Source organism: Bos grunniens, chromosome 16 (genome assembly GCF_055505025.1).
Source record: "Bos grunniens cultivar Pamir isolate PY7600 chromosome 16, Bosgru_T2T1.0, whole genome shotgun sequence".
Classification (NCBI taxonomy): domain Eukaryota; kingdom Metazoa; phylum Chordata; class Mammalia; order Artiodactyla; family Bovidae; genus Bos; species Bos grunniens.
In genome coordinates, this window is record NC_141180.1 from 35,599,344 (window position 1) to 35,621,332 (window position 21,989).

Sequence of the window (21,989 nt, forward strand, 5' to 3'; positions counted from 1 at the left end):
ACATGGGACAGAGTCACAGCCAGCCTGCAGTGGGCATATCATGACAGCCAGAAGCGTACCTCTTCTGTGTGGTTGTGACCCATTAAGACTTTGGAGGTGGGGTCACTTGTTCTTTCTGCGTAATTTAGCACATCCTTACTGATATGGGTACTAGCTCATAAAGTTGAACATTCAAATGCCTTAAGATCCAGAAATTCTTACTATAAGGAAGTTTCCCTAGAGACACTCATCAATGGGAAACACACAAAAGAACATTCATAGCAATGTTTTCCATAATTATTAAAAAAAAAAACCTGGAAACAACCCAAATGTCCTGTAGTTTAGAGTGGATTTGATAAATAATAGTATATTTGCAAGACTATATAGCAGTCAAAATGAAAGCATTCTAGCTACACAAAATAACATGAGTGAGTCTTATAAATATACTTTCCAGTGGTTAAAGCACAGTAAGTTTCCATATAGCATAATACCATTTTCGTAAAGGTCAATAACAAACAAAAGTAAGTAAACTAGTTGTGGGGTACATAATTATGTGATAAATGAGTCTTTTAAAGGCAGGAAAATGATAGACAACATTCCTGGGAGAAGTTTCTGGGTTTGGGGTGGGGAGGTGGATAGGAGATGAAGGAGGGAAGGAGCACAAGGATGGATGCTCTGATCCTGACTTTGACCTATATGTCAGTTATTAAATATTCTAGGCTTTGTGAGCCATGCAGTCTCTGTCACAACTACTCAACTCTGTTGTTGTAATGCAAAGGGCACCTGCGGGTGGCTTGTGTTTTCCAAAAAACCTACTTAGAGACTCCAAAATTTGAGTTTCAGCTAATTTTATGTGTCATGAGATAATATTCTTATTTTGATTTGCTTTTAACTATTTATACATGCAAAACCATATGAAGGCACATGGCATCTCAGATTTGGCCCATGGGAGTTTGGCAACTCTTGCTTGGTTGGGTGATGTGTTCATGGGTCTCCTAGTTTATGTGTATCAAATATTATGGTTAAAGTTTTTTAAGAATATAAAAAAGTAAGTTGTGACTCAGAGGGGAGTAGGACAAAGGCAGAAGATGTGAAGATGGAGAGGACCACAGGATACCCATGAACTCTTTTCAGAACTCTTCATCAAGGTCTGCTTTTTTTTTCTTTTTTTCCCTTTTTGTTTGTTTTTGACTGCATCACACAGCATGAGGGAATCTTAGCTCCCCAACCAGTGATCAAACCTGTGCCCTCTGCATTGGGAGTATGGAGTCTTGACTGCTACACCACCAGGGAAGTCCCAAGGTCTGTCTTTTTTTTTTTTTTTTTCATTTTTTTGCTCTTGACCCCGAACTTGGGCCATGATGATGATTGTCATCATTCTCTCTCCTGACAGTGGAGGAGGCCCTTGTTGAGGATGCTTGAACCAGTGGAAAATCTGGTCGGGGATATTGTCTGCATCTTACGGCTTATTGACACACGTCATATGAGCACCAGAAAAAAATAGAACTGATTTTGATTATCATTTTAGCTGCACCATTGGATTCCATGATTAAATTTAAAATATACTTCTCTCAGTTTCAAGAAAACTAGCCTGAACCTCTTAAGCAGTACGTACAAAATGCCCCCTTCACCACCAGTTCTGTCCCATTTTTCTGTTCTGTTAAAAGTGGTACATCTTCAAAGGCCAATTCACTAGCATTTAGGAAAAGTTTGTTGGGGTAATCCTGGGTGTGATCTGGAATGATGTTTTAGAAAGTATAATAGTGGGATCCTTTATATTTCTCCTGCGATTCTTCTCAAGAGAGTCCCAACACATCTTCACAGTTCACACTCTCCTTCCTCTTCTTCTGGAAATCGGCAGCTGCAGGCATCTTCCTCTTGGGCTGTTTGTACTGGTCTCATAAATGCTAAAAGGTAATTTAAAAGAGTTATCTTTCATTGTCTGTTTTAATCATTTAACATCCATTTTCCATAAATCCCATTTGCAGAATATCTCTAAACAGCAAACATTCTCAGCTTTAGTTTGAACAAACTCATCAGCCAGAGAGGTTATAGCAAATATAAAAATTTTCAGGATTATTTAAGATTTTTTTCCTTTTTACCTAGTACTGTTTTATTGGTCCTGAACAAACTAGTTTCTTTAGTGTCCACAAAAACTAAAAACAGTCTTGAGCATGAGTCATTATAGCATAAAATTAGTCATATGCCAAACATGATTGCAGTTTCAATTCAGCAGCACATGTTTTAGTCTTGAGGGTTACTTAGATTACACATTAGATGGTTTCTTTTGAATGAAATGCTTATGGCTCTGAGATGTTAAATATACTCCTACTGCTTGATCAATCAGTAAGTAAAGAACTGATTTATGCACTCGCTTCCAGATTTTCATTTACATGTTAGTGTAAAGTTATTTGTGCTATTGCTGATTAACTTGAAATTCTAAAATATATATTAAAATTTATATATAGCTAACACACACACACATATATGACTGTGGCCTCACACCCAAGTCCATCAATATATATATATACACATATAAATATATATATATACATGTTATGTCCGACTCTTTGCAACCCCATGGATTATAGCCTGCCAGGCTCCTCTGTCCATGAGATTTCCCTGGCAAGAATACTGGAATGGGTTGTCATTTCCTTCTCCAGGAGAACTTCCCAACTCAAGGACTGAACCTATATCTCCTGAACTGGCAGGCAGATTCTTTACCACTGAGCCACAGGGGAAGCCCATATATATAGGTATATCAGTTAAATATATATATATATATATATATAAATATAAATACTATACATAATATAGTATCAGTTAAAATATATATATAAATATATATGTAGGTATATTTTTATACCCTGACAAAGCAAAAGGCCCTATCCCAACTTTATATGCTTCTTAACTGTAAAAAAATAATCAAAGCTCAACAAGCACACCATCTCCAAGGTCTTTAAAAAATTGTCAAGATACCCAGGATTCCCAATGAGATGTCTTTTTCCTTTAGAAATAGCATCAAAGATTAATTTTTAAATGAAAATTTGATTCTGGAAAGACAGAGTAATCATACTTTCTTCTATTCTTCCTGCTAAGTATTGCTGGAAATGCTGGACCTTTTATATAACAAACATAAGAAGAACCTGAAAGGTGGCAAGAAAGTAGACCAGTTAAGGATCTTGGAACCCAAGGAGCTATGGCCTTAAGTTCCCTGAGTATTCTTTCTGCTTCATATGCCCTGGACTGGGAACTGTAAAAGTGGACTAATAAAAGTGGTCCCACACCTAAGCCCACCACTAAGACCCAGTAGAGCACTTAGACTTACACTCTTACCAAGTGCTATCAAGGCTCACTGGCCCATACCTATTAGGGTGTGGGCATCAGAGGAGTCCTAGTGGAGAGTTAGGACTTCATCACCACTCACAGTATCAAGGTCACCCCCAATCCCATCCACTTATTATCAGTGGAAGCCATGTGGGGAGCAGGAACAAAGTCCCTCAACCTAGCCAGAGTCTTATGAGTAGAGGCTTAATGGGGAGCCCGAACCGCCACACATGTCTAGCAATAACAAGGATACCATCCTGAGGAGGTCTAGGTGATGTAGATATTAGAGTTATCTGGCAAGGATATTAAAGTAGCCATCAAAAAGCAATTGGGAACACACTGGAAACAAATGAAAAATAAATACAAGATCTTAGAAAAGAATCAGGTGGCAATTTTAGAACTGAAAAATTACAATAACCAAAACTTAAAATATCAGTGAATGGGTTCAGCACAAGAATGGAGAAGAAGGAAAGGAAAGAATCATTACCGAATCTGAACAGAGAGAAAAGACTGGGGAAAAAGTGAACAGAGCTTCAGGGACATGTGGGACTAATGGGGGAAAAAAAAACAACAAACTAATATTGATGTCACTGGGGTCTTTGAAGAAGATAAAGGGAGTAGGGCTGAAAAAGTATTTGAAGAAATAATGGCTGAAAATTTGCCAAATCTAGAAAAAGGCTTAAATCTACAGATGCAGGAAGCTAAGTGAATCCTGAACAGGACTATCCAAGGAAATCCACACCAAGGCACATTTCAGTTTAAGTTCTGGAAACAAAAAGAAATCTTGAAAGCAGCCAGAGGGAAGTAACACATCACTTAGAGGGGAAGAGCCAAAAACGACAGTGAATTTCTAATGAAAGCCAGGGAAAGAAAACAGAAAACAAAATAAAATAACATCTTTAGTCCTAACATATAAGTAATTATATTAAATGTACATTTTAAAAATATACCAATCAAAAGATGACAGAAATTAGTAGTGTGACCATTATATGTTATTTATAAGAAATTTATTTCAGATATAAAAATGTAGGAAGGTTGAAAGTAAAAAGATGCAAAAAGATACACCATGTATATTATAAATTTTTAAAAAGCAAGGGTGGCTATATTACTATCAGATAAAGTAGACTTCAGAACAAAGAAAACTACCAGACACAGAGAGGGAGCTTACATAATTAAGAGTCAATTCACCAAGAAAGCATGGCAGTACTAAATATGTATACAACAAGCAACAGAGCTACAAAATAGGTGAAGCAAAACTGATAAAACTGAAAAGAGAAATATACAAATTCACAATTATATTCGAAGAATTAAATGGCATTCTTCCAAGAGTTGATAGAACAACTTGACAGGAAATCAGAAATGATATAGAAGAATTCAGCAACATTATCAATCAATAGAATTAAATTTATATTTATAGGACAGTCTATCTACCTTTTCAAGTGTCTAAAGGAGGACATCAAGGCTGTATATTGTCATTCTGCTTATTTAACTTATATGCAGAGTACATCATGAGAAATGCCAGGCTTGATGCAGCACAAGCCAGGATCAAGATTGCCAGGAATATCAATAACCTCAGATATGCAGATGGCACCACCCTTAAGGCAGAAAGCAAAAAGGAACTAAAGAGCCTCTTGAAGAAGGTGAAAGAGGAAAGTGGAAAAGCTGGCTCAAAACTCAACATTCAAAAAACAAAGATCATGGTATCTGGTCCCACCACTTCATGGCAAATAGATGGGGAAACAATGGAAACAGTGACAGACTTTATTTTCTTGCGCTCCAAAATCACTGCAGATGGTGACTGCAGCCATTAAATTAAAAAGATGCTACCTGGGAGAAAAGCTGACATCTAGATGACACATTAAAAAGCAGAGATATTACTTTGCTGACAAAAGTCTGTATAGTCAAAGCTATGGTTTTTCCAGAGGTCATTATGGATGTGAGAGTTGGACTATAAAGAAGGCTGAGCACCGAAGAATTGATGCTTTTGAACTGTGATGGTTGGAGAAAACTCTTGAAAGTCCTTTGGACTGCAAGAAGATCAAACCAGTCAATCCTAAATGTTCATTGGAAGGACTGATGCTGAAGCTGAAACTCCAATACTTTGGCCACCTGATGCCAAGAACAGACTCATTGGAAAAGACCCTGATGCTGGGAAATATTGAAGGCAGGAGGAGAAGGGGACAACAGAGAATGAGATGGCTGGATGGCATCACCAAGTCAATGGACATGAGTTTGAGCAAGCTCCAGGAGATGGCAAAGAACGGGGAACCTAGAGGGTTGCAGTCCATGGGGTCACAAAGAGTTGGACACAACTGAGTGACTGAACAACAGTAATAGAAAAAAGATCAAGACAGACCATGACCTGGACCACGAATCAAACTTCAGCAAATTTAAAAGAAATCACACAGAGGGTGTCCTCTTACTATAATGGAATCAAAATAGACATCAACAACAGAAAGAAAACAAAAAAATCACCAAATACTAGGAAACTAAAAACCACACTATTAAATAATCAAGAGAAACACAAAAAAATACACTGAACTGAAAGAAAATGGAAAACAACATATCAAAATGTGTGGACACAGCTAATTTAGTACTGAGGATACTTATAATAGGAAGTTCTTATAATAGGAAGTTCTTATAATAGAAAGAGGAAAACTCTCAAACCAATAACATAACTACCATCTAAATAGAAAAATAACAAAATAAATCCAAGGCAAGCAGAAAAAAGGAGATAATAAAGGTAAAAGCAGAAATTGGTGAAATTGAAAATAGAACAACAACAAAGAAAATCAATGAAACAAAGAGATGGTTCTTTGAAAAGATCAATAAAATTGAGAAATCTCTACCAAAACTTATTCAGAAAAAAGGAGAATGGCACACATTACCAGTATCAGTAGGTGATATCACTACCGACCTGTATACAACAAAAGGATATAAGGGAGTAGTATAAGTAACTTAAGCACATAAATTTGACAACTTTGATGAAATGGACCAAGTCCTCAAAAAACATAAACTATCATAATTCACTCAATATAAATTAAACAACTTCAGTGGCCTATTAAGGAAATTGAATTTGTAATTAAGAAGCCTCAAAAAGAAAGCTCCATGTTCAGATAGCTTCACGAGACAAAGCTATTTAAAGAAGAACTAACACCAGTTCTACACAACCTCTTCCAGAAAACAGAATAAGTTGGGAATAAGCCCCAACTTACTTGAGGAAGTCAATATTACCTTGATACCAAAACCAGACAAAGACAGTACAAGAAAAGAAAACCACAGGTCAATATTCTTCATGAATATAGCTGCAAAAATTCTTAACAAAATATTAATCAAGAGAATTCAGACATATATAAAAATAATTATATACTATAACTAAGTGGACTTTAATCCAGGGATGTAAGGTTAGTTTGAAATTCAAAAATCAATCCATAGAATTCACCATCTCAACAGGCTAAAGAAGAAAAATCACATAATCAAATCAATTGATACCAAAAAAGCACCTGTCAAAATTTAGCACTAACTCATGATTTAAAAAAAACCTTCAGAGCACTTTCTCAACTTAATAAAGAATATCTACTAAAAATCTGTAACTCACAGCATACTTTATGAAAGACTATATACTTTTGCCCTGAGGTTTTTTTTGCAGGCAATGATATCCACTTTGACCACTATGATTCAACATAGTCCTGGACATTCTAATTAGCACAATAAGGCAAGAAAAGAAATAAAAGGCATATAGACTGGAAATGAAAAAAGACAAAACTTTTTTTTTTTTTTTACAGATGACACTTCAATCTACATAAAAAATCCCAAGAAATCTACAAAATACCCTAGAACTAGTAAGCAAGTTCAGCAAAATCACAGGACAAAACTCAAAGTACAAAAAAACCAACTGTATTTCTATATACTAGCAATGAACATGTCAAAAAACAAAATTTAAGATACAATATCATTTGCAATTGTAAAATTTAAATATTAAGGCCTAAATTTAAAAAACATGTGCAGGACTTGTATGCTGAAAACTACAAAGCACTGATGAAAGTAATCAAAGAAAATATACATAAATGGAGAGACACACTGTGTTCAGGGATTGGAATAGTTAACATAGGAAAGATCTCAATTCCTCCTGAACTGATGTACAGATTTAACACAATTGCTATCAGAATCCCAGCTGACTTTTTGTAGATAGAGAGAAGATTATCCTAAAATTCTCTACATGAACTAGAATAGTCAAAACAATCTTGAAAGAGAAGAATAATGTGGGAGGACTCAGTCTACCCTATACCTAATTTCAAGACTTTTTCACAGCTACAGTAACCAAGACTGTGTGGTATTGGCAGAAGGAAAAACACACAGACCGATGGAAGAGAAGAGAGAAACCAGAAATAGTCCTCACACAAGCACGGCCAACTGAGTTTTTATACAAATGCAATATTATTTCAATGGAAGCAGAATAATCTTTTCAATAAATGGTGCTGAAGCCATTGGCCACCCATAGGCAAAAATAATAATGATTTTAAAATATTGACCTGAAACTCTCACACCTTATATAGAACTTAACTCAAAACGAAATGTATACTTAAATGCAAAACATTTAGCACATGACATAGGAGAAAGTCTAAATCTTTGAGATCTAGGACTTAATAAAGAGTTCTTAGATATAATCCCATAAATTTAAAAAGTGGCCTCATCAAAATTAAAAACTTTTTCTCTGCAGAAGATCATGTGAAGAGGATGAAAAGGCAAGTGACAGACTGGAGAAAATATTTACAAACCTCATATCTGATAAAAGACTCATATCTTGGAACTTTAAAAAAACAGCTCAAATGTCAAAAGATAGGCAATCTAATTAGAAAATGGGTAAAAGACATGAAGGAACATTTCACTGAAGAAGACTGACAGATGGAAAATAAGTGCATGAAAAATGTTCAGCCTTTAGGGAAAGGCAAATTAAGCCCACATTGAGATCTTAGTGCATATCTATTCAAACAACTGAAATTAAAAATTGCAACAATACAAAATGCTGACAAAGATGAGGAAAAACTGGATCTCTCACACCTTGCTGGTGGAATGTTAAATGGTACAACTCCTGTGGAAAAGTGTTTAGCAGTTTCTTTAAAAAATGAACACATACTTATCATATGACCCAGTAATTGCACTCCTGGGCATTTATCTTCAAGATATGTACGCTTATGTCCACACAAGTCCTGTACATGATTATTCATAACAGTGCTAATGTAATAGTCATGGAATAGTTCTGCATTTTGATTGTGCTGCTGGTTTCACCAATCTACAAGGGTGATAAAATGACATACACTAAACACAGGTGGCTCATGGTAAAGAATTCACCTGCCAGCAGGAGATGCAGGAGATGTGGGTTCGATCCCTGGGTCAGGAAGATCCCCTGGAGGAAACAATGGCAACCCACTCCAGTATTCTTGCTGAGAGAATCCCATGGACAGAGGAGCCCGGTGGGTTACAGTCCCTGGGGGTCACAAAGAGACACAGCCGAGCAACTGAGCGTACACATGCACATGAACTAAGCACACGCAGTGTGCCAGTCAACTGCCTGGTTTTCATATTATGTGCTGTGTGCTGTGCTGTGCTTAGTCACTCGGTCATGTCCGACTCTGCGACACTATGGACTCTAACCCGCCAGGCTCCTCTGTCCATGGGGATTCTCCAGGCAAGAATACTGGAGTGGGTTGCCATGTCCCCTGCCAGGGGATCTTCCCAACCAAGGGATTGAACTCAGGTCTCCGGCATTGCAGGCGGATTCTTTACCATCTGAGCCAGCAGGGAAGCCCAAGAATACTGGAGTGGGTATCCTATCCCTTCTCTAGGGGATCTCTAGGGTCTCCAGCATTGCAGGAGGATTCTTTACCAGCTGAGCTACCAGATAGTTAAATATGATGTAACCCCATGAATGGCACGTATGACTTTTCTGTACTGTCTTTACAACTTCCTGTGAATCTCTATTTCAAAATAGAAAGTTTTAAAAAATAACCTAAAATTTTTTTAAATTGATGACAGTTCCATTGAAACTCCCTAATTACTCATAAATACTTTTGAAAACCATTTTATAACGACCTTTATTGCAGTTTGGGGTAAAGCTGGGACGGATAATTGTTTAAATCAGAAGTTTTGGTGAGAATTTAAAGGTTTAAATCAGAGGTTAAGACCTCAAAAAGAGAATCAAAGAACAAACCACAGGGTCGGAAAATGTATTTGCAGACCATAAACAGTAGACTAAAAAATTCCTATAGATTAGTAAGAAAAGGACAAACAACCCAATGGGAAAAGGCTCAAAAGATCAGGTGATTTGCAGGAGAGGAAATCCTAGTGACCAAACATAACATGAAAAGATGTTCAATCTCACCAGTAATCAGGGAAATGCAAATTAAAACCACGAGACACTACTACACACCCATCAGACAGATAAAAATTAAGAAGTCTGATAATGCTAAGTGTTAGCAGGGACTGGTGCAAAAAGAATTCTCATACGCTGCTAATTGGACTCCTATCACTCTCAAAAAGTTTTATAAATCTAGTACTATGGACCAAGTGGATATGAGTTTGAACAAGTTGGTGATAGACAGGGAAGCCTGGTGTGCTGCAGTCCATGGGGTCGCAAAGAGTTGGACATGACTGAGCAACTGAACTGAAGGACCAAGATACATATTCCAGCACCTTTATTCCTAGGTTTAAAAAAGGAAAGAAAGAAACGTGCTATGTACACTGAGATACATAGACAAAAATATCCAAATATTATTCTCTGTAAGAGCCCCAAATCGGAAAAAACCCAATTGTCCAGGAATATTAGAATGGATAAACAAACTGTGATACAGTCCTTCAATAGAAGAACATTTAACAATGGAAATCAACTCAAGATAAATGCCACACATGGATGAATCATAAAGATACAATGTTGAGTGAAAGGGGGAAGGAAAATATAGAACAGATAGAGTGTGATTCCACTGGTCTGAAGTTCACAAGCAGCCAAATGAAACCATGTTCTTGGGTAGCAAAACTATAAATAAGAGCGAGGAAGTGAACACCGTAAGAATCTAGATGTGGTTAGCACTAGCAGAGAGAGGGTTTTTAATCTGGAAGGAACACAAGAAGGACTTCCGGGGAGCAGAGTGTGTTCTGTTTCTTGACATGAGTAGGGTGACACAGGTGTTCATTTTACAGTTTGTTAAACAGAGGAGCCTGCCAGGTTGCAGTCCATAGCATTGCACAAAGTCTGACACAGCTGAAGCAACTTAGCTCAAATACATGCAAACTTTACATGCATGCATTTTTTTCTGTGTATTTCAAAATGTTGAAAAGATTTTGTATTGTTTCCGAAAAGAACCTTTATACAAATCAGTGTATTGCATCTTTAGATAAGACTTTACTAGTTCTTTCCCTCCTATATTAAAAAAAAAATTATACATATTTTTGACATTTTCTTGAGATAATGCAGGACTTTATGTCATTATTACTGATATTTTGTCTCCAGGGTCTTTGCCTTTTTTAAGAAAAAAAATTATTCTTAATTGGAAGATAATTGTTTTATTTGAGTCTGTTCTATTAAGTGGATGAACCTAGAGCCTGTTATACAGAAGTAAGTCAGAAAGAGAAAAACAAATACTATATACTAACACATATGCATTGCATATGTGAGTGCTTAGCTGCTCAGTCTGTCCAACTCTTTGCGATCCTGGACTGTACCTGCCAGGCTCCTCTGTCCATGGAATTTTCCAGGCAAGAATACTGAAGTGGGTTGTCATTTCCTACTCCAAACATATACATTATCCTATGTAAAACAGATAGCTAGTGGAAAGTTGCTTGTAACACAAGGAACCTGAGAGGGGAAGGAGGGAGTGGGGAGTGGGAGGGAGGTTCAAGAGGGAGGAGACATGTTATACCTATGGCTGATTCATGTTTTTGTATAGCAGAAATCGATGCAAGAGTATAAAGCAATTATCCTCCTATATTTTTAGCAACTTACAAGTAGGCACTCTCTAATCATATTATGATGGCCTGGGCTACATTACTAGAGAAGGAAATGGCAACCCACTCCAGTGTTCTTGCCTGGAGAATCCCAGGGACGGGGGAGCCTGGTGGGCTGCCGTCTATGGGGTCGCACAGAGTCAGACACGACTGAAGCGACTTAGCAGCAGCAGCAGGGCTACATTACAGAGCTCTCGGAGTGACCCTCTTGTATATGAATTCCTCTTAGTAAGTCTTTCCTGTCATCTAAGGTTCTGTCCTTCACAAAGTCAAAAATGCAAATTGCCTCCATCTATATGCCTTTTGGAATAAATATTAATAGCTTTTGTTTAGTGAATATTGACTCTGTGCTAGACACTTGCTGAGTTCCTTATAGAAATAGTGTCTTGTGTAGTGAGTGGAATCCATCATTGAAATTCTCATTTAATCCAGATCAGTGTCCTAATAACTCATCCCATTAAAACCACTTCAAACTCTCTTTTAGTTCTCTAGGCTCTCTTCTAGCTGTGGGTCTAGCTCAGGTCAAGGTCATTTACCAGCCAGAGAAGTCATGCTAGATGGGGCAATGTTATTTTTGATTCCTCTTTTCAGTGTCCTGTATTCACTATTGAGTGGACACACACACACATACACAGAGTTGTCGAAGGCTGCAGCATACTTAAAGTGGCAATTTTTCCAGAACCTTTGGGCTATGTTCTGCCATCACTGAGCTTTCTCCACCTCAGCCATGGACCTCTGGGGCTGGGTCACTCTTTGTTGTGGGGCCGTCTTGTGCATATAGGATTTTAGCAGCATTGCTGACCTCCACTCACTAGATACCAGAGCACAGCACCCGCTCCACCACCTCTTAGACTTTGACCATCAAACCTGTCTCCTGACACTGCTGAGTGTCCCCTTGGGACCAAATTGTCCTGCTTGATAATCACTGTGCTATACTGACCTAACTTCTGTAATTAAAAAAAAAAATCATCTTTTTATTTCTACTGCAAAACGTCTAGCCTCAGAAAGCTGATATCTCACACTTTTACATTCATCTTACGTTGTTTGAATATATACAGGAGCTTCTTTCTGCCCTGCTTAATCACAGAGAAACGGAGAACCACGAAGGACGCCAGGCACAGCATGGCAGCTGATGTCAGGGCAAGGAAGAAGATGACGATCTGGGAGGTGAGACCTGTAGAAAAAGACCAAAAGGAGAAATATCATCTGACATCCCTCATATGTGGAATCTAAAAGAGACGATACAAATGGACTTACTTACAAAACAGAAAGAGACTCGCAGACTCAGATAACGAACTTATGGTTGTGGGGAGAAGAATGGGGGGAAGGGATAGTTAGGGAATTGGGGAAGGTTGTGTATGTACTGCTGTATGTCCTACTACATAGCACATAGAAATCTACTCAATGTTACATGGCAGCCTGGATGGGAGGTGAGTATGGAGGAGAATGGATACATGTATACATGTATGGCTAAATCCCTTAAATGTTCACCTGAAACTACCACAACACTGTTAATTGGCTATTAACAAAATAGCCAATACAAAATAAAAAGTTTAAAGCTTGCAAAACAAAAAAGAGCAAAAGGAAAACTGAGGCAAAAATATAATTTTCCAAATATGCTGATGTAAACTTGCATTTTTAAACTCTTCACCATGAGAAGAGGTGCTTCAGGCATCTCCCACCAGCTCTTTTAGTAAATTTGCCTGCTTGCTTGTTAAGAAAACTTAAAAAAAAAACAAAAAACAAAAAACCTTAATAATGTTCCTTTGTTGTTGATTTTTAGTGACTAAGTCGTGTCCAGCTCTTTTTCGACCCCATGGACTGTAGTCCACCAGGCTCCTCTGTCCATGGAATTCTCCAGGCAAGAATACTAGAGTGGGTTGCCATTTCCTTCTCCAGGGGATCTTCCTGGCCCAGGGATTGAACCCACGTTTCCTGCATTGGCAGATGGATTCTTTACCACTGAGCCACTAGGGAAGCCCAGTAATTTTCTAGAGACCCACAAAATTAACAGATTTGGCCTTCTAGGATATAGGAAGCATGGGACTCTATCACTATCGTTATTTGGCAAGATCAAAGGAGTTAGTGTCTATTTGGATCCAATCTCACCTTGCTCTGCTCATTAATATATGTAACCCAGACTAAATAATAAACACTGATGAAAGAGATGGGTCTCTTGAAGCCAGGGTAAGAGAAAGAAGGTGTGTCGGAGGTGCCTGCTATAGATTGATATGCAAGACATCAGGACATTGGGGTGATTTAGATGCCAACCAGAATGGCCATGATACATTCACTTATTTAACAGCAACAAACCAGCTACCTGGCTCTCTCCCAGGGGCAGGCACGATGGTGGAGGATGCACCTGGAGAGAAGTCAGATGACGGTGGTCCACACACTACGTCACTTTCCTTCGTCCCGTTTACAAGGACAGCCTTTCCATTCAAAGAACAGCTTAGAGAGTCCAATGAAAAGAGTTCAAATAATTAATTCAGGTACAGATCATTCTAATTTTAAAAGACTGACATTTTCTACTTGATTGAGCAGTTCTGGTGACAAGGGTACGTGGATCTGGGTTTATAGGCAAAGCAAGGATATTTTGAAAACTTCACTGAGCGTCGGGCTTCTCCCAGTGTTCACTTGGCTTTCGTGGCTCTCCACAGTCCATCTCATGCTACCTGCCTAACTGGCTTCTGCTTCCTTCCCGTCTGGAGAACCTGGCCCATGATAGCCTACATCAGGCTGTTGCATGGTTTGTCTGTCACCTCCACCTTCTTAAGTGTGTTTGAGCATCTCTGGCACACAGAAAGGACAGACAGCTTAGCATAGGTTTGTAGTAGTAGTGTGTGTGATGGTTGCTCAGTCGTGTCTGACTCTTTGCGACCCCATGGACTGTAGCCAGCCAGGCTCCTCTGTCCATGGGATTTCCCAGGCAAGAATACTGGAGTGGGTAGCCATTCCCTTCTTGAAGGGATCTTCCTAACCCAGGGATCGAACCCTGGGTCTCCTTCATAGGGTTAGGATCTCCTAACCCCATGATGTGTTGGCATATGACAGATCAGAGAGAATCTGCCTACAATGCAAGAGACCCAGGTTCAATCCCTGGGTTGGGAAGATCCCCTGGAGGAGGGCATGGCAACCCACTCCAGTATTCTTGCCTGGAGAATCCCCATGAATAGATGACCCAGTGGGCTACAGCCTATGGGATCGCAAAGAGTCGGGCATGACTGAACAAGTAAGCACATGATTGTGGTCATCATCACCATCATCATCATTGTCCTGTGTCTCTCCCCTGTCCTTTACCTAACATGAACCCACCCATTCCCCAAAGCCAGTTCAGTCCCACTTTCCACACAGAGTCACTTCACTGCTCAGAACTATTTGTGTCAAAAGACAAAAAACAAAAATAAAAAACAAAACTTTCTAATGTGCTATAAATCAACACTTTTGTAAAACACAATAAGAATGTAAATGTAAAATAATAATAAAAATGATCTTGTAAGAAAATACAATGCGAAAAGAACAAAGGCATACAAAACACACTGTTGGCTGTTTGACTGCCTGGGGTGGTCTTATTTGCCCAAGTCTATGTTAATCATTCTGAGGAAAGGAAACATACTTTACCCTCTTCTATATCATTATCAGTGCTGGCACGAGCACTTGAAGATGGACTGGTCAATAAGGAAATATTAGAGGCAGCAAAGAGATTGGAGGGAGACAGAAGAACCCTTGGGGCAGACAGTAACTAAGTTCCACTGCAAATCTGACGTAGCTGTTCTGGGCATTACTCCTGGAGAAAATGCCCATTTTGGCAAACCAGTCACAATGACCTCATACCATTCCCGTGCTGCCTATTTGCACAGTTACTCAATATTTACACTTGACAGGTTTAAAAAAGCATCAGTGAGTGAGAGGGAAGTTCAAGAGGGAGGGAACATATGCATACCTATGGCTGAATCATGTTGATGCATGGCAGAAAACAACACAACATTGTAAAGCAATTATCCTCCATTAAAATAATTAATTAACTAAAAAATTTTAAAGCATCAGTTGGAAAAGTTAACCCAGACACTTTACTTTTAAGCAAAAAGAAATGATACATACTCTGTCCAAGGTCGACAGATGCCATGTTCCCGATCATTAAATGTCCCAAAAGAGCAGTCTTTACAACCTTTTATAAAAATTAAAGGCATAATAAAAGGAAGCATTTTTATCATTTTAAACTTTCCCTGAGATGAACATGATTTCATAACAATAAAGTCATTGATTTAATATGATCTGTGCTGATTATCCAACAATTCTTCCTGAATTTCATTAGTGATAAACAATTCTTCTTGAGCAGTATATGATAAATATAATCCTGTAATAAAGTTATTAGCTTAATACAATCTACACAAATTGTTCAACAGTTTTTCTTGAAATGAAACCCTAATGTGACTAAAGGTTTTATTCTAATTATATGTATGGTATTGTATATGCATGAAAAAGCATGGTTCTGGTGAAAAATGTTGTCATCTCAAATTAGTTTCATTGACCTAAAAGTAATTTTGCAAATATCAGATATGTGACTCCATGGTTCATTATTTATTACTTAAAGGTTCTACAAATCTGTTTTATAATCAAAGGACCATGAACTAAGCGAATGATGTAAGTCTAGATAACAAATTTGCACCCTACAAGAGGAAACTTACCCTCATTTGTTAATTCTTGACCTTGTTTACAGTCCTTTTCACACATGGAACATCCTGCCCCTTCGCAGTGGAATCCCGGAATGCATTCACACTCTGCATTGCTGGTGGAGGAACATGGCTTCTTGATCCTGAAAATACCTACAAAGTCCATCAGGGTTACACCGACCCTTGACCTCCAAAAGCAGGAAGCAAATTCATGTTCTGCAATAAAAACTATGCTCGTTCTACTTATAACGTTCCTTAATGACCTCAGGGGCTTTCCTGGTGGCTCAGCGGTGAAGAATCGTCCTGCAATGCAGGAGACTCGGGTTCAATCCCTGGGTTGGGAAGATCCCTTGCAAAAGGAAATGGCAACCCACTCCAGTATTCTTGTCTGGGAAATCTCATGGACAGAGGAGCCTGGTGGGCTACAGTCTATGGGTCAGATAAGAGTTAGTCTCGACTTAGTGACTGAACAAACAATGACCTCAGAGTACAAAGCTTACTTTTAAATAACTAAAGAAGACATTTTACGTTCTGCTATTAAAAAAATTCTCTCTTGTCCAATGAATGTTTCCTCTAATATTCAAAAAGCTCAATCCACCAGTGTTGGCTCTTACAGTAAATTATTTTACTGGACCCTGCCTATTGGCAGAGGAATCAGTCGACCTGACACTTCAGACTTTCAAGCAAGATTAATACACTAGGGAATAAAAACTTGTCTTTCCAACACATATCGGCATAAAGACTACATTTTTTAATCATACCTTCACACTTTCTGCATATGTCACAGGACTTCTGTCCACTTGTGCTGGAGAAACTGTTTAAAGGACAAGAAATGCAGAGCTCTGGATTGCTTTTCCCACAGAAAGTACCTAAAAAGGGAAGATAAGAGCTGTTCATGTTTTTCAATGGACAGTCATCACCTGAAGTATTATGAAGTTCACAAGAAAACCAGAATATGAAATAAAGATTCGATTTCTAGGTAACATAGCAACACACTTTATTTGTTGATCGACTGTTTTAAATTATCCATTTAGGGCTTCCCTGGTGGCTCAGTGATAAAGAATCCACCTTCCAATGCAGGAGATATGGGTATGAGCCCTGATCTGGGAAGATCCCACGAGCCTGGGAGCAATAAGCCTGTGAGTCACAACTATTGGGCCTGTGCTCTAGAGCCCAATGAGCCACAAGTATTGAAACCCAAGTACCCTAGAGCTCATGCTCTGCAAAAAGAGAAGCCATCACAATGAGAAGAATATGCACCACAACTCGAGAGTAGACCCTGCTTGTCACAACTAGAGGAAAGCCCACACAGCAATGAAGACACAATACAGCCAAAGAAAACCTCAAAACATCCACCTGCAAGGTTTCCTTAAGTGTAATCATAGAATTAAAAACAGTGAAGTATAGATATAGCAACAAAAAAATCAACAGAAAAAGTTGTTTTAATCTATTGAATAAAACAGAGTTTCTCTTGATCGATCTGGGAGACCAATATGACTGGATTAAGGGGGAGATCAATGTCCTTTATTGGCACACTAACATTTAAATGTGTCGGCCTTTTCCCTCCGAGAAGGCAATGGCGACCCACTCCAGTACTCTTGCCTGGAAAATCCCATGGACGGAGGAGCCTGGTAGGCTACAGTCCATGGGGTCGCTGAGTCGGACACGACTGAGCAACTTCACTTTCACTTTTCACTTTCATGCACTGGAGAAGGAAATGGCAACCCACTCCATTGTTCTTGCCTGGAGAATCCCAGGGATGGGGAAGCCTGATGGGCTGCCGTCTGTAGGGTCGCGCAGAGTCGGACATGACTGAAGCGACTCAGCAGCAGCAGCAGCAGCAGCCTTTTCCCACTCTGCTAAGCCACTTGCTTATTCCTTGTTGCACCCCCAGTCTGAATACTTGTCCTCATACACCAAGCTATTTGTTGAGGTCTTTTCCTGTACCGTGCACTGATCTAAGCCCATCATACAGTCCTTCCAGCAATCAGTCCTATGATAGGTGCTCATGTCACCCCTACATGGCAAAGCTGAGACACGAGAGATTAAGTGAGAAGGCTATGTTCACACAGCTAAGATGCAGCATCCAAGAAATATTTGTAAATGAATGAATAAAAGATATTAATGGAGGGGAGGGATAAATTAGGAGTTTGGGATTAATAGATACACTGCAATATGTATATGTATATATATATATACACAAAGATCCCCTGGAGGAGGGCACGTCAACCTACTCCAGTATTCTTGCCTAGAGAATCCCATGGACAGAGGAGCCTGGTGGGCTACAGTCCATGGGGTCACAAAGAGTTGGACATGACTGAAGCAACTTAGCATGCACAAGCACAGACATATATGTGTGTGTGTGTGTGTGTGTGTGTGTGTGTGAATCATGGAAGATTCCCTGGAGAAGGGAATAGCTACCCACTCCTTATTCTTGCCTAGAGAATTTCACGGACAGAGGAGCCTGGCGGACTACAGTCTATGAGGTAGAATCGGACATGACTGAGCAGCTAACACACTGAAACTAATGCAATATTATAAATCAACTATAGTTTAATTTTTTAAAGGATCATTAAAACAGAGCTAATTAGCTCTGACTACCAGACTAACCAAACCATGTTTGCAACAGATGAAGCACACGTGATAATTTGGTTCTTACCTGCTGAACAGTTACAGAAATCTTGCAATGATCGTGTCCTCTCAAGATTCATGACCAATAGCACAGTAGCCACTATGTTGTAATAGCCATTTCCCATGATGAAATCTTGCAGAGATTTATTAGCCAAGCAGAGTCCAACAGAATTTTAATCAAAGTAGCTGGTTTCACAAATACCCACTCTAGAAAGTAAAAAGTTTCAAGGATGAGGTGGTTTCTCCTTTCATAGTTATCAACAGTTCACCTATTTATTACCTGTGCATTTCTACAAGATCACAACTCAGGGGTTCTCAAGAGCAATTAATGATAGAATACCACAGAAAAGGTAGTGAATTCATAGAAACTTCTATGATAAGACCTGCATGATTAAACACACAGCTTTGTGCAGATTTGCTAAAGTCTATGAGTGCACTTTCCAACATGCTTTGCCAAAATGCAGAAATAACAATAGCAAGAACTTTTGGGGACTTTCATAGATATTCAGCATTAGCATCTAGATTTCAACAATGGCAGTGGCGTACTGTCACTGAAATAACAGTCCTTAAAAAGAGAATCCGAAAGTTCAGCTCCATGAGAAGACACCTCATTATTAAAATTCCTCCTTTGTCCAAACAGTATGTGGAATTACAACACCTAATTGCTAAAATGTTGAACTCACTATCACACTTTCTTAATAGTTACGTATTTGTTCATTTTGAGATTTGCAGTCATAAAACTAGAGTCCAGCAATCTCTAGAGGCCAGGTTCCTGGTCTTTATTTAATGGGCTGTGGAGTGAAAGTCATTAGAAATCAGAAGGGAAGAAAGTCTAGAAACGTATAAAGGGAACAAAGTTTCCATCCTCATCCCTACTCGGTTCCTCCTCTCCACCCCCAACCATCTCCCCAAATGGACAAACCTGGAGATTCCAGGGCTGCTGAAGAAGTTTGCTCCTCCTTGGTCTTCAGAGCAGTGAGATCTGCAGCTGAGAAGAGCTGCAGGTCAAAGAGGGGAGTTTGGTGACTCAGGGGGGCGGGGCCTCATGGGAAATCCCCAGAGACAGCTCTGATGTATAATAGCTCACTTGGTATTTGGTGACCTTAAAGTCTCCTAGAGTGTCTGTCCCGACTTGATAACGCAATTCAAACTAAAAGCAGCCCCCTACTGTTAGGGCATTTTTGTTTGTTTGTTTCAGATGACTTTGGCAAACTCATTTTTGTCACTTGAAAGTGGTTCTCCGTGCCAAAGCTTTTAAGGCATCCTCAAAGTATTTGAAGCCCTCAATGGGCTTCCCTTGTAGCTCAGTTGGTAAAGAACATGCCAATGTAGGAGACCCAGTTTCGATTCCTGGTTTGGGAAGATTCCCTGGAGAAGGAAATAGCAACCCACTCCAGTATTCTTGCCTGGAGAATCCCATGGACAGAGGAGCCTGGCTGGCTATAGTCCATAGGGTTGCAAGAGCTGGACACGACTTAGCAGGTAAACCACCACCAACATATTTGAGGGAAGAAACCCACTTCTAAAGAAAGATCAGCACTCCTGTCAATTACTACCCCTTAACCCTATAATAACAGGGTTAATCACTATAGTACTAGTGATGCTCTAGCTATAATTTATTTACTGCAGCTGATGATCCAGGCATCAGAGAAGTAACTAAGCTGCAAATGATCCCTAAGAGTTGATATGAGGAGGAGGAGGGCATTATGCAAAAGAACATTGGAGCAATGAGTCTGGCCAAATTATCAGCAGGTTGAACCAAGGACAATTCGACTCCCTTTTGACTGCTGCGTGGGTGAGATGGAAGAAGGAGAAAGAAATGGAGGGGAATTGGAGACAAAGGAAACAGAATTTATGTGGCTGGGGACTTCACTGGGTGAAGCTGTGATCCATGAGGGTTTTTGTTGTTATTGTTGTTTGGTCGATAAGTCATATCTGACTCTTTGTGACCCTATGGACCGTAGCCTGCCAGGCTCCTTTGTCCATGGAGTTTTCCAGGCAAGAATGCTGGAGTGGGTTACCATTCCTTTCTCCAGGGGATCTTCTTGACCCAGGAATCAAACCCATTTTTCCCACCCTGACAGGCGGATTCTTTACCACTGAGTCACTTGGGAAGCCCGTGAAGGATTTTATAAAATCGTTATTTCAAATTAAAAAAAAAAAAAGAATAAGAGGATCAGGAGAGGAGGAGGAGCAGGAAGAAGAGGAGGATGTTTTCAAAATGCTAAAACACTGAGTCCAGCTAGCAGCCCTCAGGAAGACAAGTAAGGGAACTAAGAGGAAGACTGATTTCCAGTAAGACAGATGTTTTTCTATCAGATCCAAACAGTTTCCGTCCCTAGGTCAAGAAGATCCCCTAGAGGAGGAATGGCAACACACTCCAGTATTTTTGCCTGGAGAATTCCATGAACAGAGGAGGCTGGCACACTATGGGGTCCATAGGGTTGCAAAGAGTCATACCTGACTGAAGTGACTTAGCATGCACGCATGTGTGCGTAATACATGCCCTCTTTCAGGGGATCTTTCAAACCCAGGTCTCCTGCATTGCAAGTGGATTCTTTACTATCTGAGCCACCAGAGAAGCCCCTTACATGTCTCCACAACTCCTATTATGCCATCAACCTCCTTAGAAATGTTCATGGCTTCCTGTTGTGTACAAAAGAAAACCTGGACTCTGTAGTCCAGTATTCAAGGACTTTCCAGATCTGATCTGAAGTTGTTTAAATATATATATATATATATAGTCAACCTTTGAAACTGTACATAAATTACACCTGTTTAAATGTGTACATTTCAGTGGAGTTTAGAATATTCACTATATCGTGCAGCCTTCACCAGTATATCATTTCAGAACATTTTTGTTAGTCCAAAAGGAAGCTCTGTATATCCATTAGTATCACTCCTCAATCCTCTTTCCCCCAGCCCCTGGTAGCCACTAATCTACTTTCTGTTTCAATGAATTTGCCAGTTCTGGACATTTCATATATTTATACATAAAATCATATGCTAGCTGGTCTTTGGTGTTGGACTGCTTTCACTTAGTATAGTATTGTCAAGGTTCTCCTGTGATGCAGCATGTATCAGTATTCTCTTCCTTTTTCAGGGCTTAATTCTATTTCATTCTGTAGGTTTACCACATTTTGTTGATCCATTCATCAGTTGATGGACATTTGAGTCATTTCCACTTTTTCACTGTTACAAATAATGCTGCTATGAAGATCATTGTACAAAGTTTCATATGAACATGTTTTCACTTCTCTTGAGTGTGGAATTGCTCCATTGTGTGGTCATTCTGTTTCACTTTTTGAGGGATTAGCAGGCTGTTTCCCACAGCAGCCGCAGCATTTTACATTCCCACCAGCAATGAATAAGGGTTTC

The 21,989-nt window shown here is 39.3% G+C and overlaps 1 protein-coding gene across 1 annotated transcript; it reads right to left on the reverse strand.

Annotated features, from left to right (window-relative positions):
* Positions 1-314: 314 nt before the first annotated feature.
* Positions 315-20,286, reverse strand: TNFRSF9 (TNF receptor superfamily member 9). The gene is made up of 8 exons (XM_086342616.1): positions 19,534-20,286; positions 18,640-18,818; positions 16,742-16,849; positions 15,996-16,133; positions 15,409-15,475; positions 13,628-13,758; positions 12,347-12,481; positions 315-1,886 (listed from the first exon to the last, which is right to left on the reverse strand). The coding sequence occupies exons 2-8, from the start codon at positions 18,734-18,736 to the stop codon at positions 1,798-1,800; spliced, it is 765 nt and encodes a 254-aa protein (XP_086198742.1). The 5' UTR covers positions 18,737-18,818; positions 19,534-20,286; the 3' UTR covers positions 315-1,797.
* Positions 20,287-21,989: the final 1,703 nt, after the last annotated feature.

What these genes read in the sequence shown, in the direction of transcription:
- TNFRSF9 (XM_086342616.1), bottom strand. Translation starts at nt 18,736, where the DNA reads ATGGGAAATGGCTATTACAACATAGTGGCTACTGTGCTATTGGTCATG. An exon ending in TTTCTGTAACTGTTCAGCAG is followed by an intron (nt 16,850 to 18,639) that starts GTAAGAACCAAA and finishes TTCCCTTTTTAG; the next exon opens with GTACTTTCTGTGGGAAAAGC. An exon ending in CATATGCAGAAAGTGTGAAG is followed by an intron (nt 16,134 to 16,741) that starts GTATGATTAAAA and finishes TGGACTTTGTAG; the next exon opens with GTATTTTCAGGATCAAGAAG.